The following is a 14918-nucleotide window of genomic DNA, read 5'->3' on the forward strand; positions in this document are numbered from 1 at the left end:
TGCTGCTATAAAATCATTAATGAACTTACTCATTGCAGTCTCAATACTCTGAAAGTCTCCAAAATCCAACTGAAAGACTTTATATAACTTTACATATACTATTTAGATAAGTCTGCAGCTGCAAAGTAACAGCCTTCCCCTAGCATTTTAAAGAAAAATGGATGCCTAGAAACAGGACAATAATTAGATCTCTCTGGAATATCGAGGTTGGTGTTATATCAACAACCTTAAGTGAAAGCAAGGATGTCACCAGAAACCACAAAAACATGTTAATAATAGTACAATAATGTAAAAACAACTTTATAACAAACTGGTAGAAAGAAATAGAATCCCAGGAGCTAGCAGATAACTTCATCTCAAAAGCCATGCAAGTAAGGCCTGCTTTGTGACCTTAGTGAAACAGGATAAAAAAAAAATTAAGAAATTACAGGTTCAGCAGAAAATTGAACAGGAACAGAATTAGACTGAGTAACTACTACAGGTTTTACCTGTTCCCTAATGCTCAAAATCTAATTGGCCTGATGACACTGAAGAAACAATTTGCATCATTAGGTTCAAAATGTGTACCTGTTGTACATAGATTGTGTAAACAGAAAAACAAACCTCCATATTTTGTCCAATGTAAGTAATGATCAAAACCATATCCTAAATAATTTAGTAACAGTAGAAATCTATTTTAGGTCCCAAAAAGAGGAGAAACAGAGTGTCTGATATCCTTATTCTATTTATGTACAGTATCTATCAATATATTATTTCTTTGGAAATTATGGGAATAGTCCAAAACAATCAAACAGATCTACTCACATCTGTGTGATTTTTTTTTTTTGCCATGTAGATTCTGCCGTTTTAAGAATCAACTTGGGCTATGAGCCCAAATCAAGTGCCTCTTGGAAGGAAAAGCAGGAATGTGTTTGGGTGTGGAATGGAACTTTTTGCGGGAGTGGGATGAAGTATGTAGAAAGAGGTGGAGTTTTGTCAGGAATGGCTGGGTGTGGGATGAAACTCTGGCAGGAGCAGGATTCAAAAATCAGTATTGTGCAGACCCATACCCCCATTATTACCTTATACTGTACATGGGTATTTTCAGCTGAATTTTAAAACAAATGTAATAACCTTAATCTATAGTGCTTTACTCTGTTAGTTTAACTTGTCCCAGACTGTAGTGACGTAAACAGTAGTGATGCTCCAGTCAACAGGGTGCAAATCTAAATCAGTCACTGCAAAAAGCTTGATCGGTGTTTGGTAAACTGGCCAATCAAAATTTTTTTTCGTAGTATCTGCTTTTCTAAGCTTTACAAATATTTAATTGTAGTGCTCCCTTTGTTGTGGTATTATATCTTTTTGCTGCAAAGCTCCTATAAACAGAGAGCAGGAAGTACAGACTTTACCAGAGGGAGAGAGAAGACCAGAATATTAGGCTTTACATTAAGGAAAGTGGAGTAATAAAAAAAAAAAAAAAGGAATCAGAGGGGTTACTACTTTAATTAATATCAGACCTTTTTACTTTGTCCTTTAATTAAAATGGACATTGCTTGTCCGAGTTCGAATGATAAACAAGCTTGTGTTAGGTACAGCATTTTCAATTTGAAAAAGTAGAGATAAGGAATTGGAAATAGCTGTTTAGTAAACAATAGGTTTGTTGGCTTAACAGAAAAATTTGTCCATTTCTCTTGTAAACTTGTTAAACATGTTAGCCTTGTACCTTCTTGATAAATATATTACAAACCTTTAATAGATTTCTGGCTATTCTTTCTATTCTATTTCTTGTTTCTGTGTGTGTGTCATACAATATAAGTTTTGTTAAGAAAAATACTGCATAATTAAAACGGTAATCTATATTCACAAGTATACCTCAACAATCAGGAATGTCTAGCTGGTATTCTGGGGCAGGGAACTGTATACAGTAAATCTATATTTTAACAGCAATAAAGCTGTAGTACAATTAATGATTAAAAATCAGTAGAACCTGTAAATGTAAGTATTTTTAAATTTAAACAGTGTTTAACTGCCAATATCAATTAGTTGAATCAATGTGTGAGAATACAGTATATATTTTATGTTAGACAAATGGTAAAAAAAAATACTTTTAATTAAGTTTTCATAAACTTCATTACAGAAGAAGTTAAACAATATGACAGCTTGTAATTATAGCATTAAAGAAAATAAAATTGTCATGTATTATGGATATTTTCTCTACATATATATCAGTTAAAAAAATATGGATTTTAAGGGAATTTTATTTTTTCAGTATTTTTATGGTCACTGAACTTGAAGCCTACAGAATCTCAATTTGTTAATGAAAAAATGAACAGGTAAGACGTGTTGTCTATAGTTTAATTATAAAAAACACTTTAAGAGATAAAAAAGCTGATTAGAGCATCCCTAGTAAAAAAAAGTATATAAAGGTTCTTTGTATCAAATGCCAGTCATGGCTGGGGCAAGGATTTATAATTCGCTGTATTAATGCTGTGTTGAGTATGTGGTTAATACAGACAAAAAAAAAATTCCCAAGAACTGTTTTTCAGAGGAAAATTCCTATAACCGTTTTCCACATATTAGGTAATAGTTCCAAGTACATGGCAATCAAAGTGGATTCAAGATCAAAAACATTACACTCAAACTCACCTGGAGTAGAGAACACACATCAAGAAGAGAAACAAGCCAATTACACCTTGAGCATCCCACCACTGCGCAACCTGACCACGGGGTGGGGTTCCTGTGGCATTATAGCCAATAATATTCAGCAAACTTGGATTGCATTTTCTCTCTGAAAATGTAAAAAATACTTACAATAAATCTAATAAAATTAGATTATCAACAGGTATAACACTTTTAACCATGTGCAGCAAAACATTTTAGATTACCTAAAAATGTAAATTAACTCTATATTTTATATATTTGTATTCTAAATAGCTAATTTCGGCAAAATCGGGTAATGGAGCCTTATTTTTTGTGATAGCCATGGTTTTGTTAGAATTTGGAAATATTTAACCTACAGCACAGTAGCTATATTTTTGTTTTGCTAAAATACATTTAGGACCTACAAATAAAGTTTTAATTATGTAAAAAAATGCATATTCAGAAAGATGTACAAGTCACTACTAACAGCGCAGTGCTGACGGTGTATGCACCCAAACTTTACACTGGCTGTTACGGACTGAAATCAAAGGCTTCTTCTTTTTGGGCACATACACTGTCAGCATGGCACTGTCAGATCTAAACACTAGCTCGGCGAACTAGTTGAGTACTGAAGTGACTTTAACTGTAGGTGGAAGTCCTATTTTACTTATGGTGCCAAGCAGAATTGAGTTACGTTACAGCAGTCTATTAGCCGGCGAAAGCGCTGTGAAGAAGCTGTCTGTTGCTACTGTCCTGCGTTTGTCCAGTCTGATAGCGGTCACAGGATATTGTATCTTTGATTGCCAGTACGACTAATAGTTCTGAGCAGGCATCAGCCACAGTGCTGCTGATGTGAAAAGAATGGAGATAAATGCCATCAACTCAGAGAGGGAGAGGCAAGTGCATTGTACCACGTGAACATCACTGAGAGAATAAAACTGAATAATAAAAAAACAAGCGCCAACTCTTACAAGTAGCCAAAATTTACATCGGGTGTTACAGACTCAAATCAAATGTATGTTTTCATTATATTGTAGAAATAATAATAATAGCAGCTCACTACTCAAAATGTTGAGCACCGGATCTCAAACCCAGGACCTTTCAGTTATAAGGCAGCAGTTCTTACCTCTGCACCATTCAAGAATACATGTAAACTTCCTGTCGATTGACGTTTGAGCTCGAGTTTTTAACTCACTGACAGCCACATGTAAATCAAATGCTTTTTTTTCTTTGGTTATATTGTTGAATAAAAGCGCACATGTATTTGATATCTGGACTAAAGTCTTCACATATTATACGCTTCTCGTCATTATTAGTATAACATGGAAAAAGTTTCTGCTTTAGGTATGTGTTCAGCATTTCTTGCATTTCTCTCATTTCCTTTCATCCTATATTTACCCAGATCTTTCTAGACACGGAACACAAATGAAATGCATGTATTCCAAATAACGATATACTGTATTATTTACCCTATACAACTCCAGGCACATCACACACAGATAAGGAGCCTTGGCTTCAGCTGGGAGAACGTTTTGCCTGACCTGAACTCCATCAAGGCTGTGGATGGGACAGCAGGCTGCTTGCTGCTTCTGCTGATCGATGCATTTACAAAACAAAAGATGCTGATGGAGAGGTCCGAATGGATTTAAGGTAGGCCAGGATTACAAGCTTTTTCGTAGGCTTCGGGAATTACAGTAGCACAACATGTTAATCACTGTAATCCTTAGAAAAGCACAGCCTGAGAAATAAATCTTTTTGAGATCTGCCAGTTCAGAAATTTTCAAAAGCATCACTAAGCTTTCTCAAAATATGGTATTGCTCCTACAGCCTACTAGGTTATATCCAGAACACAACTAAACTTTGCAGGTCTCATGGTTATATAAAATTGCATATAGCATGTTTATTATTAATATGCCTAAGGCTACTACATTTTACTAATCTATGATAAGAGTATGCTTTACTGGATGTTATACTTACGGTGCCTTTCATTTTGTCAAAGAAATGCATGAATGTCACAGATAGGAAATTGTCAATTTAAATTTGTCGTGTCCCAATTCATGTTATATGCATGACAATTTACAATGCATTTAACAATGGAATGTTAACATGTTTTTATTGTCCTGATAAATTCCTTTACAATTATGAAAATGCAAGGACTGCTTTATACCTTTTTGGTTCAAGTAGTGACTGCACATCTTTCTGAATGTGCATTTTTTTCATAATTAAAACTTTATTTGTAGGTTCTAATTGTACTTTACCAAAACAAAAATATAGCTACTGTGGTGTAGGTTAGAGATTTCCAAAATCTAACAAAACTAAGGCTATCACAAAAAATAAGGCTCTCCATTACCTGATTTTTGCATGGATTTTTTTTTATTGTTTAAGACACTTCAGGAAGCTAAACTTACACAGCATATGGGAAAATAAACCTGCAACTGAATAGGAAAACAATGTGAACAGATACAGGGATCTTTCACTGAAATTAAAACAGAAGCTGCTTTAATAACCCAAGACGTTTTGATTTTGCCCTTTCATTAAAAGGGAAGCTTCTTGTGGAAGTGTGGACAACGAGCAAGCTCTTTTTAGTATAACAGTGCACATTTAAAAATAGAAGAGAAACAGACTGCACACAGATTCTCATATTGTTAAACAGAATATACCCTCAATGTTAAGTACACAATAAAGCTTTAAAGCCTAATTACACTGCTTCACTCATATCTCCCTGATAAACATCTTAGGGACATTTTTATTTTATTAGACTTGTGGGCAGGAATTAAGACAAGCATTTTTTTTGTTCGTTTAAGCTTTTAGTTAAAGCTGTATCTATATGCCAGATGTAATGTATTATGGATAATTGGGATAAATATGTTATATGCATGTTTAACTGGTAAAAACAATCTACTTTTTCACTTGTTTTATTCCAATGATCATTGAACAATACGCAATCAATAATTAATTTTGTATATTAAAAAAACTGAATGTGTACCTGTGGTCTATAATAACATTAAGTTGTAAAATACCAACAATAACACTTTAACATAGGACATGATACTTAAACATTGTTCGGTTGTTATGCCTTAGCTAGGTGTTATGTTAGACACCATCAAATTCAAATTGGTGGTTTCCCTAAAACACCAGACTGGAGAATGTTTAAGCATTTTGTTTAAGTGTAATACGGATGTTAATAATTACAGACATTTTATAAAAATATACCTGAAAGAAATCAAAACTGCCATTGTATTGTAATTATTATTTTGTAGTTTTCACTCAAATTATAACATGCAGGAAAAAGCAGGATCAATTACATTTAAAGGGGTTAATACCACTCTGATATCCATGGTAAAGATTTATCTATAGTAAGATGTTTCAGTTCCTTTTCCCAATGAGAATAAGTTAATGATTTGAAAATGCAAAAAACAAAAAGAAATAATGTAGTAGCAAATAAACTAATACAAATGCATATTTTATATTAAAAACAGGGATTATTACAGTATTATACCACAAAGGAAGACCCTTATATAATCAAACATTTTTTCAGATTAAAAATTAAAATTAAAAAAATAAATAAATAAATAAATGAAAGAGATTTACCTGGTTCATTGCTCATTGCTGACCACGTCAAGTACATTGTGTACAGAGTCACAATTGAGGACTGCAGCAAGCCAGAACGAGGCTGAGACTCCTTCATATTAGCAGATCAAAAAAATATAAAAGTATTTTAAACATGAACAACATGATAGAATTTCTCTTAAATTACCAGACAGGTAGATTATATACATTATATGACCAACAATATGTGGGCATCCCTTCAAAATAGTTAGTTTGGGTGTTTCAGCCACATCCATTGCTAATAGGTACAATAAATCAAGCACATAGCCATGCAATCTCCACTGACTAACATCGGCAGTAGAATGAGTCATAATGAACTGCTCAGTGACTTTAAACATGGCACTGTCATAGGATTCCACATTTGTCACAAGTCAGTACACGAAATGTCTGCTCCACTAGATGTGCCCCAGTCAACTGTAAGTGCTATTATTGTGAAGTGGAAACGTCCTGGGACAACTACAGCTGACAAGTTTTGAAGTGCACAGCTCATAAAAATTGCCTATCCACAGAACAGAGTTCTGAACTGCCTCAGGAAGCAACATCAGCACAAGAACTACGCATTGGGAGTTTCATGAAATGGCTTTTCATGGCTGAGCAGCTGCACACAAGCCTGAGATCAAAATGTGTAATTCCAAGCATCAGCTGGAGTAGCATAAAACACAACATCATTGAATCCAGGAACAGTGGAGACGTGTTCTCTGAAGTGATGAATCATGCTTCACTATCTGCCAGCGTGATGGATGAATCTGGGTATGGCAGATGCCAGAAGAATGGACTGCATAGTGCCTATTTTGAAATTTGGTGGAGGAGAGATTATGGTCTTGGACAGTTTTTAAGGGACTGGGCTAGGCCCTTGGTTCCAGTGAAGTATACTGTTAGTGTCTCACCATACAAAGATATTTTAGACAACAGTTTGAGGAAATCCCTTTTCTGTTCCACCATTTGACAAGTTTGGTTAGGAAGAAATCGAGTGGCCTGCACAGAAAACCTTACCAAACAGTTTCCATATGAAATGGAGTGTCTTCTCGTCCAACATCAATAACTGACCTAACAAATATGCTTTTGGCTGAATGAATGCAAATTCCCACAGACATATTCCAAAATTTTGTGGAAAGCCTTCCCAGAATAGTGGATGTTGTTACAGCCACTAAAGGGGGGGGGAGGCAACTTCATATCAATAACTATGGTTTTGAAATGGTATGTCCAACAAGCTCCTATAGATGTGATGGTCAGGTGTCAACAAACTTCTGGCCACATAATATGCATTCAGAAGTCCTATTCACAACAACACATCTAAGACTAAAATAAAATTTTAGTGTAATCAGATACAGTGCATCCGGAAAGTATTCACAGCGCATAACTTTTTCCACATTTTGTTATGTTACAGCCTTATTCCAAAATGGATCGATTTTTTTCCTCAGAATTCTACACACAACACCCCATAATGACAACGTTAAAAAAGTTTACTTGAGATTTTTGCAAATTTATTTAAAATAAAAAAAATTGAGAAAGCACATGTACATGTTTCATAGCCTTTGCCATGAAGATCAAAATTGAGCTCAGGTGCATCCTGTTTCCCCTGATCATCCTTGAGATGTTTCTGCAGCTTAATTAGAGTCCACCTGTGGTAAATTCAGTTGATTGGACATGATTTGGAAAGGCACACACCTGTCTATATAAGGTCCCACAATTGACAGTTCATGTCAGAACACAAACCAAGCATGAAGTCAAAGGAATTGTCTGTAGAACTCAGAGACAGGATTGTCTCGAGGCACAAATCTGGGGAAGGTTACAGAAAAATTTCTGCTGCTTTGAAGGTCCTAATGAGCAGTGGCCTCCTTCATCCATAAGTGGAAGAAGTTCGAAACCACCAGGACGCTTCCTAGAGCTGGCCGACCATCTAAACTGAGCGATCGGGGGAGAAGGGCTTTAGTCAGGGAGGTGACCAAGAACCCGATGGTCACTCTGTCAGAGCTCCAGAGGTCCTCTGTGGAGAGAGGAGAACCTTCCAGAAGGACAACCATCTCTGCAGCAATCCACCAATTAGGCCTGTATGGTAGAGTGGCCAGACGGAAGCCAGTCCTTAGTAACAGGCACATGGCAGCCCGCCTGGAGTTTGCCAAAAGGCACCTGAAGGATTCTCAGACCATGAGAAAGAAAATTCTCTGGTCTGATGAGACAAAGATTGAACTCTTTGGTGTGAATGCCAGGCGTCACATTTGGAGGCAACCAGGCACCGCTCATCACCAGGCCAATACCATCCCTACAGTGAAGCATGGTGGTGGCAGCATCATGCTGTGGGGATGTTTTTCAGCGGCAGGGACTGGGAGACTAGTCAGGATAAAGGGAAAGATGACTGCAGCAATGTACAGAGACATCCTGGATGAAAAACTGCTACAGAACGCTCTTGACCTCAGACTGGGGCGACGGTTCATCTTTCAGCAGGACAACGACCCTAAGCACACAGCCAAGATATCAAAGGAGTGGCTTCAGGACAACTCTGTGAATGTCCTTGAGTGGCTCAACCAGAGCCCAGACTTGAATCCGATTGAACATCTCTGGAGAGATCTTAAAATGAGAGGTGCTGCAAAGAAGAATGGGCGAAACTGGCCAAGGATAGGTGTGCCAAGCTTGTGGCATCATATTCAAAAAGACCTGAGGCTGTAATTGCTGCCAAAGGTGCATCGACAAAGTATTGAGCAAAGGCTGTGAATACTTATGTACATGTGATTTCTCAGTTTTTTTACTTTTAATAAATTTGCAAACACCTCAAGTAAACTTTTTTCACATTGTCATTATGGGGTATTGTGTGTAGAGTTCTAAGGAAAAAAATAAATTTAATCTATTTTGGAATAAGGCTGTAACATAACAAAATGTGGAAAAAGTGATGCGAATCACACTGTGAATACTTTCCGGATGCACTGTATGTTGAAGTCTACCTGATACAATATATCAACAAATTACAATGTCACAATCAATTCATTCTGTACTCAAATACACAATTCCACAATAAAAATGTTCAAATTATTATCCTCACTTCTAGAGAGAATTTCTAATGTACATGCAATAAATATCTATCAGTCTTCTCACAATTATCTTTATAATACAGTGGAACCTCGAGATACGATCACCTCTGTATACGAGAAATTCAAAATACGAGGAAAGTATGAGCAAAAAATTCAGATCTAAATGCGAGCATTGGCTCGCGTAACGAGCCAGGCTGTGGGTATAGCTCGCGGCTTAGCGAGGGGGCGTGGTAGCAGCTGCGAGCCACGATCTGCGGTGTCTGCGTTTCTCACTTAAGTGCACAGGTGGGAAACTGCCCACATCCATGATTGTTCCTGTGGCTGATGGGCTGCAGCTGCCATGTCCTCCCCGCATATATAGAGAAGCGCGAGCCGGTTAAGGGGGAGAAGAAGTAAAAGAAAAGAGGAGAGAGAGAGAGAGAGAGAGAGAGAGAGAGAGAGAGAGAGAGCAGGCAGGAAGTCGGTGCGGGAGAGCGAGCGAGCGAGTGCAGGCTCGCGTGTAGCTGAACAGTGAGCTGAACAGGCGAGCCAAACAGCTGAAGCAGGACGGTGTAGAGAAGGTCAGCTGCATTAACAGTGTCTCGCCTGTTGCAGAGCCCGCAGGTGAGACGCTAACAGAGAAGAAGCACCGGGGATTGTCATCTGTTTTTTAAAGACTGCATCCTTTTGACGTTTTAACCTCGTGTTAAAGGATTGTTATTCTTGTGTATTTTAAACCTCCACTTCACAACTGTTTTAAGGATTATTTATTTAAAGATTTATTGAATGCTCTACTGCACTTTGGACACCTGTTTTGATTCTTTTAATAATCAGTTATTATTTACCAGTGTTATTTATTAAAGGTAGACTACAGTATATATAATTTATCAGTGTTATTTGTTAGGAAAATTGATTTTTATGTTAATATATTTGGGGTGCAGAACGGATTAACTGGATTTCCATTATTTTCAATGGGGAAGTTTGTTCTAGATACGAGAAATTCGCTATACAAGCTCAGTGCTGGAACGAATTAAACTCGTATCTAGAGGTTCCACCGTATTATGGCACAGACAGAGTGGGGTTTAATGGTAGTGTATATCCTGACTGTCTGGACTGAAGCTGAATGTTTAATTTTATTAATTAAATTATTTATTAACAACAACAACAACATTTATTTATATAGCACATTTTCATACAAAGAATGCAGCTCAAAGTCCTTTACATGATGAAGAAAAGAAAATTAAAAGACAAAGTAAGAATTAAAATAAGACAACACTAATTAACAGAGTAAGAGTAAGGTCCGATGGCCAGGGGGGACAGAAAAAAAAAAAAAAAAAACCAGACGGCTGGAGAGAAAAAAAATAAAATCTGTAGGGGTTCCATACCATGAGACCGCCCAGCCCCCTCTGGGCATTCAACCTAACATAAATGAAACAGTCCTCTTTGTATTTAGGGTTCCCACTGGAAGGACTTGATGATGATGGTCATGCAGACTTCTGGCTTTTAATCCATCAATGTAGGAACATCATGATGCTTTGCATGCATTTCATTTGAAGACACAATCAATTCTTTTACATACTTTAGATTTAGAAATTAATCTTCAGGTGGAAATAAGAATACAATACAAACACTACAGTGTGTGATTTTGGCAAGTGCTATACCCTGGTTCTTAAAATTTTATATGAAAACCAGTTAAGAATGTTACTAATCACACTAGTACTTGTTCTCTGAAGTCTGTTAGTTTAACAAAACGGCTTATTTATAGGCGGCAGAATATGGCTAAATCAACAGACATGAACTTCACAGTCACAGGTTAGTTTAGATGTTATTTTAAATACAACTCTAACTCTAAAGGACTCATTTCAAGCTTCTCAGTGCATAGAATAGGTTGTCATTAAGGACCGAATTAGAATGCAACTAGGGGGCTCCGCCCCCTGCTCGCTTCGCTCGCCAACCCCTGGCGTTGGGGCATGACAAAGAGTGAGATGTATGAATTAGATATAGAATAGTGTGCAGGTTTGGATGATGCCTATATAAATACAAAATAGAGTGTTTGGCATAGAGTAATGTTTTATTGGAATATTTCTCTGTATACAACATTAGTAGTAAAGATGGTGTCTTGTCTTTGAATGAGTCTTCCTTGGCATGGATCATTTTTAATTTTAACTTTATTGTGAGATGAACGTCGAACACATGAGAAGGCAAAATAAAGTTGTGCATGTCCAAAAACGGGTTCAGAGAGGTAGATGCCAACCTTGTCCATGGTTTGTTCTTGTGATTTTTTGCTGGTCATGGCAAATGCAGGTTTAATGGGGAACTGTCGGTGTTTCAATGTAAAAGGTAATTCTAGGTCAGAACTCGTAAGGTCAATTCCAAGAATGAGAACAGTATTGTTAGCATGTCAATCTGAAAGAACTGTTGCTTGAATAACATTGTGTGTTATGGTGTTGACGACTAACCGTGTGCCATTGCATAAACCCTGTTTAGTGTTAAGGTTTCTTAATAGCATGATTATTGTTCCGTTTTTAAGGGTAAGGTTGTGTTGTGGTCATCCATCCGGGTTAATAGTGTTCAAATATTCTAATGGGAAATTCAGATGTTCATTGTCGTCATCAGAGTCAACTTTGTCAGAGCTTAGAAAGAGCCGTGTCTCTCCAGGAAGTAATGAAATGACCTGGTTAATAATGTGATTAACATTAATATTTTTTGGACATAATATAGTGCGTTGTGTTAACCACATATGCGAAAGCAGTATGGGCCATTGCCTTTTGGTGTCCTGTTATGTTCTCTGGTAGATGCAAAAGCAAATGAACTATTGTAGGATCTAATGCAGTTCATAAAGTTTTTACTTTCAGGCACATCCTTAGTTAGAAGCTTCTGTAGATATTCCGGATATGAATGTAAAGGAGGCAGTCTAATCTGCCCCTTTTGACGACAACGTGTAAATTCATTATTTGTATTGCCAGTTGTTTCTTCTGTGAAGTTAAGTGAATGACAATGATTGCAAATGACATTCATTAATCCCAATGAATTTTCCTCAATAGTGGACTCATTATTGAAAGCGTTGTCAGCCAACTGGCGTAAGAGTTTAGCAGACGTCTGGTGTTGATGTCTGCGACGGGCATGTTTTGCTTGTGGTGTTTGAGTGCCGCGTTGTTGCATGTCCATTATTTGTGACGCGCTATTTTTGAGTTTTAATTGATCCGCCTCCGCTTTGCGCAAAGTCCGTTTCACTCTACGTCGTGCATTGTTTGTATCGTGCCTTGTCCGTTTTTGTATGTCGGTCAGTTGAGCTTTCTGCTTTTTGAGTCCTGCTTGCTTGTTTTCTGGCCGGTCATATGCGCGTTGCTTTGCTCCCTTTTTTGTATGTCTGAGACGCAAGCTCTTTCTTTTGAAATCGTGCTTGTTTTGATGCAGCACTTTGAGACGCGCGCTGTATGCATCTACGTTCAATGTGTCTGTTCATTTGGGCACGTCTCTGTAACGGGGTTACTTGAGCTTTGCGTTTTTTGATCCGAGACATTTTTTCTCACGTATTTTCCGAAGCGCATTTTATGCGCCGCCGTGTATTCTTTTTGTTTCATTCGTGTTCGTGTGTTTTGTTCCGTTATCCGATCCGAATAGTTTTGTACCCGTGACCGTGTATGCATGACTTGTTTGTTCCTCAGCGTGCGAAATATGGATAAGTATTTAGTAGGATCGTACTCACTGTTAATATGGAGCCTTTTCTCCAGTTGAACGGTTAATAGTGCTTTATTTTAATGAGATCCACCTATGCTGCCTAGTGTGAAGGTTTTGAGATGACGTATGTTTAATATGGACGTTTCCTTTAGATATGTGGCTTTGGGTGTCACTTCTTATTGATTGGGGGGGGATGTGTGGGTGAGGATTGTTGTTGAGCGAGCGTCTTCTTTCGTTTTGTGTTCCAGGGGCTTGTTGAATCCCCCTCTTTGTGTGTGTCCCGTCCGTTGCTTGTAGGGTGTGTGGGGCGGTTTTGTGTTCTTTTTTTTTTGTGTTCCAGGGGCTTGTTAAATCCCCCTCTTGGTGTGTATCCCGTCCGCCCTTTCTTGCGCCTGCGCAGTACGTCTTTTTGCAGCTACGGCCCATGGCCGGATGTGCCTGCGTCCATCATCCGGTTTAGCATTCTCGGTTAGTAATATGGATCTTCTTGTGAACATTTTACAAAACAATCAATGATCTGTGTATTTCTTAAACTTAATAAGCTAAAGTAACTCACAACTGCTACAAACTGAAGTCCGGTAGACTTCAATTTACGAAATGGTAAATTGAAGAACTGTACAGTGGGTACTGAGTATTTACACACACCCCAAATCACATGGGTTTTTCCATGGGCAGTCTGACTTTCCTCCGAAATCTTTAAGACATGCATGCAAGCCTTACTGGCAATTCTCCGGTATTGTGCGAGTAACTGTAGGTCTTCTTCTAGTGGGCCACACCTGGGAATATCCCAGTTACATGCCCAACCAAACCTAACTAGCTCTTCTCGATCCAGAGACGCAGTAGGTCTACTCAAATGTTCCCTAGCATTGCTGAGCTTCTCAATCTCATTACTGAGACCATTTTGGCCACTAGTACTCAAAATCGTATTTGTGATTATAAACTGACTCGTAAATGAAAAGCTCTGTGTCTTAACCCTGCTTCAACACTACACTCTGATACAATCTACAATTTGGCCTTGTAAGTCAGTGTTGCAATAGTAAATCTCAAAATTATCTTTACCAAAATGAATGGGCGGATCCATATTTCTAGTGTTAGGACAGTTTTAAATTGAACTTAATCAAATTCAGGATCATTTTATATCAGAATATGAATAAAACAATGAAATAGCAGCAATTTAATATGATTGTTAAAATATGTACCTGAATTTTGGGCAAAATAGACATGACAGAGGCACCAATACAGAGGAGCATATTAACACTGATGAAGACTTTATTCTCCGTACAGCCATCAGAATGAGTGTAATAGACATAGAACAGGACCACAGCGACTAAGGACAGTATGTAATTCAAAGATGTAGCAGACAGAAGTGCTGTAATGAAGAGGAAAAAAAAAACAAACTAGTTTGACTACTGTACATTTTACATTTGTAACACATTAATTTTTTGTAAAATGTATTCCACAAGGGGAAAAACAACAAAAATTCTTGGTAGTGTTATTTTCCACTTAGATGTTTTATACCATGACACGTCAATAAAGTATAATACAGAACAACTGAGCATATAATAAGCAATAACACATTTTACATCCAATTCAATTTCTGCATTATCCCCAATCCATTTCTGCAGTTGTGAAATTAAATAGCTCAAATGTATAATTGATGCTGAAAAAATACTGAAGTTAAAGGGTTAACAGAGTTTCACCAGGCTTGCTTATGCACAACACTAATAAATTCTTGAAAATTCTTAAGAGACTTTGAACAGATCCTTAGTTTTATATAATTTTGAACATGTCTTTTTTCCATAGCATTATCGTGAGTGAAGATTTCCCAGCAGACTTTTCACTATGCAAGATTATCCTGTCCAGTAGTATTCAGAATACTGCTCAAAGTGGGTTTGTAGTTATAATGGTTTTAATACTGTCTGATCGGTAGGCAAAGGATTTTCTTAGTGTGGAGTTCTCAAAGCAGATGTTAAAACAAGAAATATCCGTGATGACATCACTTAC

At 37.3% G+C, this 14918-nt stretch overlaps 1 protein-coding gene across 1 annotated transcript in view; it reads right to left on the reverse strand.

The window, feature by feature from the left end:
* The window catches only part of serinc1 (serine incorporator 1), a 58630-nt gene that overhangs the window by 19512 nt on the left and 24200 nt on the right, over positions 1-14918 (reverse strand). The window contains 3 exon segments of the mRNA XM_051924305.1: positions 2626-2767; positions 6211-6301; positions 14114-14283. Coding sequence (XP_051780265.1) covers positions 2626-2767; positions 6211-6301; positions 14114-14283 — 403 coding nt within the window.

This window comes from Erpetoichthys calabaricus, chromosome 3 (assembly GCF_900747795.2).
Source record: "Erpetoichthys calabaricus chromosome 3, fErpCal1.3, whole genome shotgun sequence".
Classification (NCBI taxonomy): domain Eukaryota; kingdom Metazoa; phylum Chordata; class Cladistia; order Polypteriformes; family Polypteridae; genus Erpetoichthys; species Erpetoichthys calabaricus.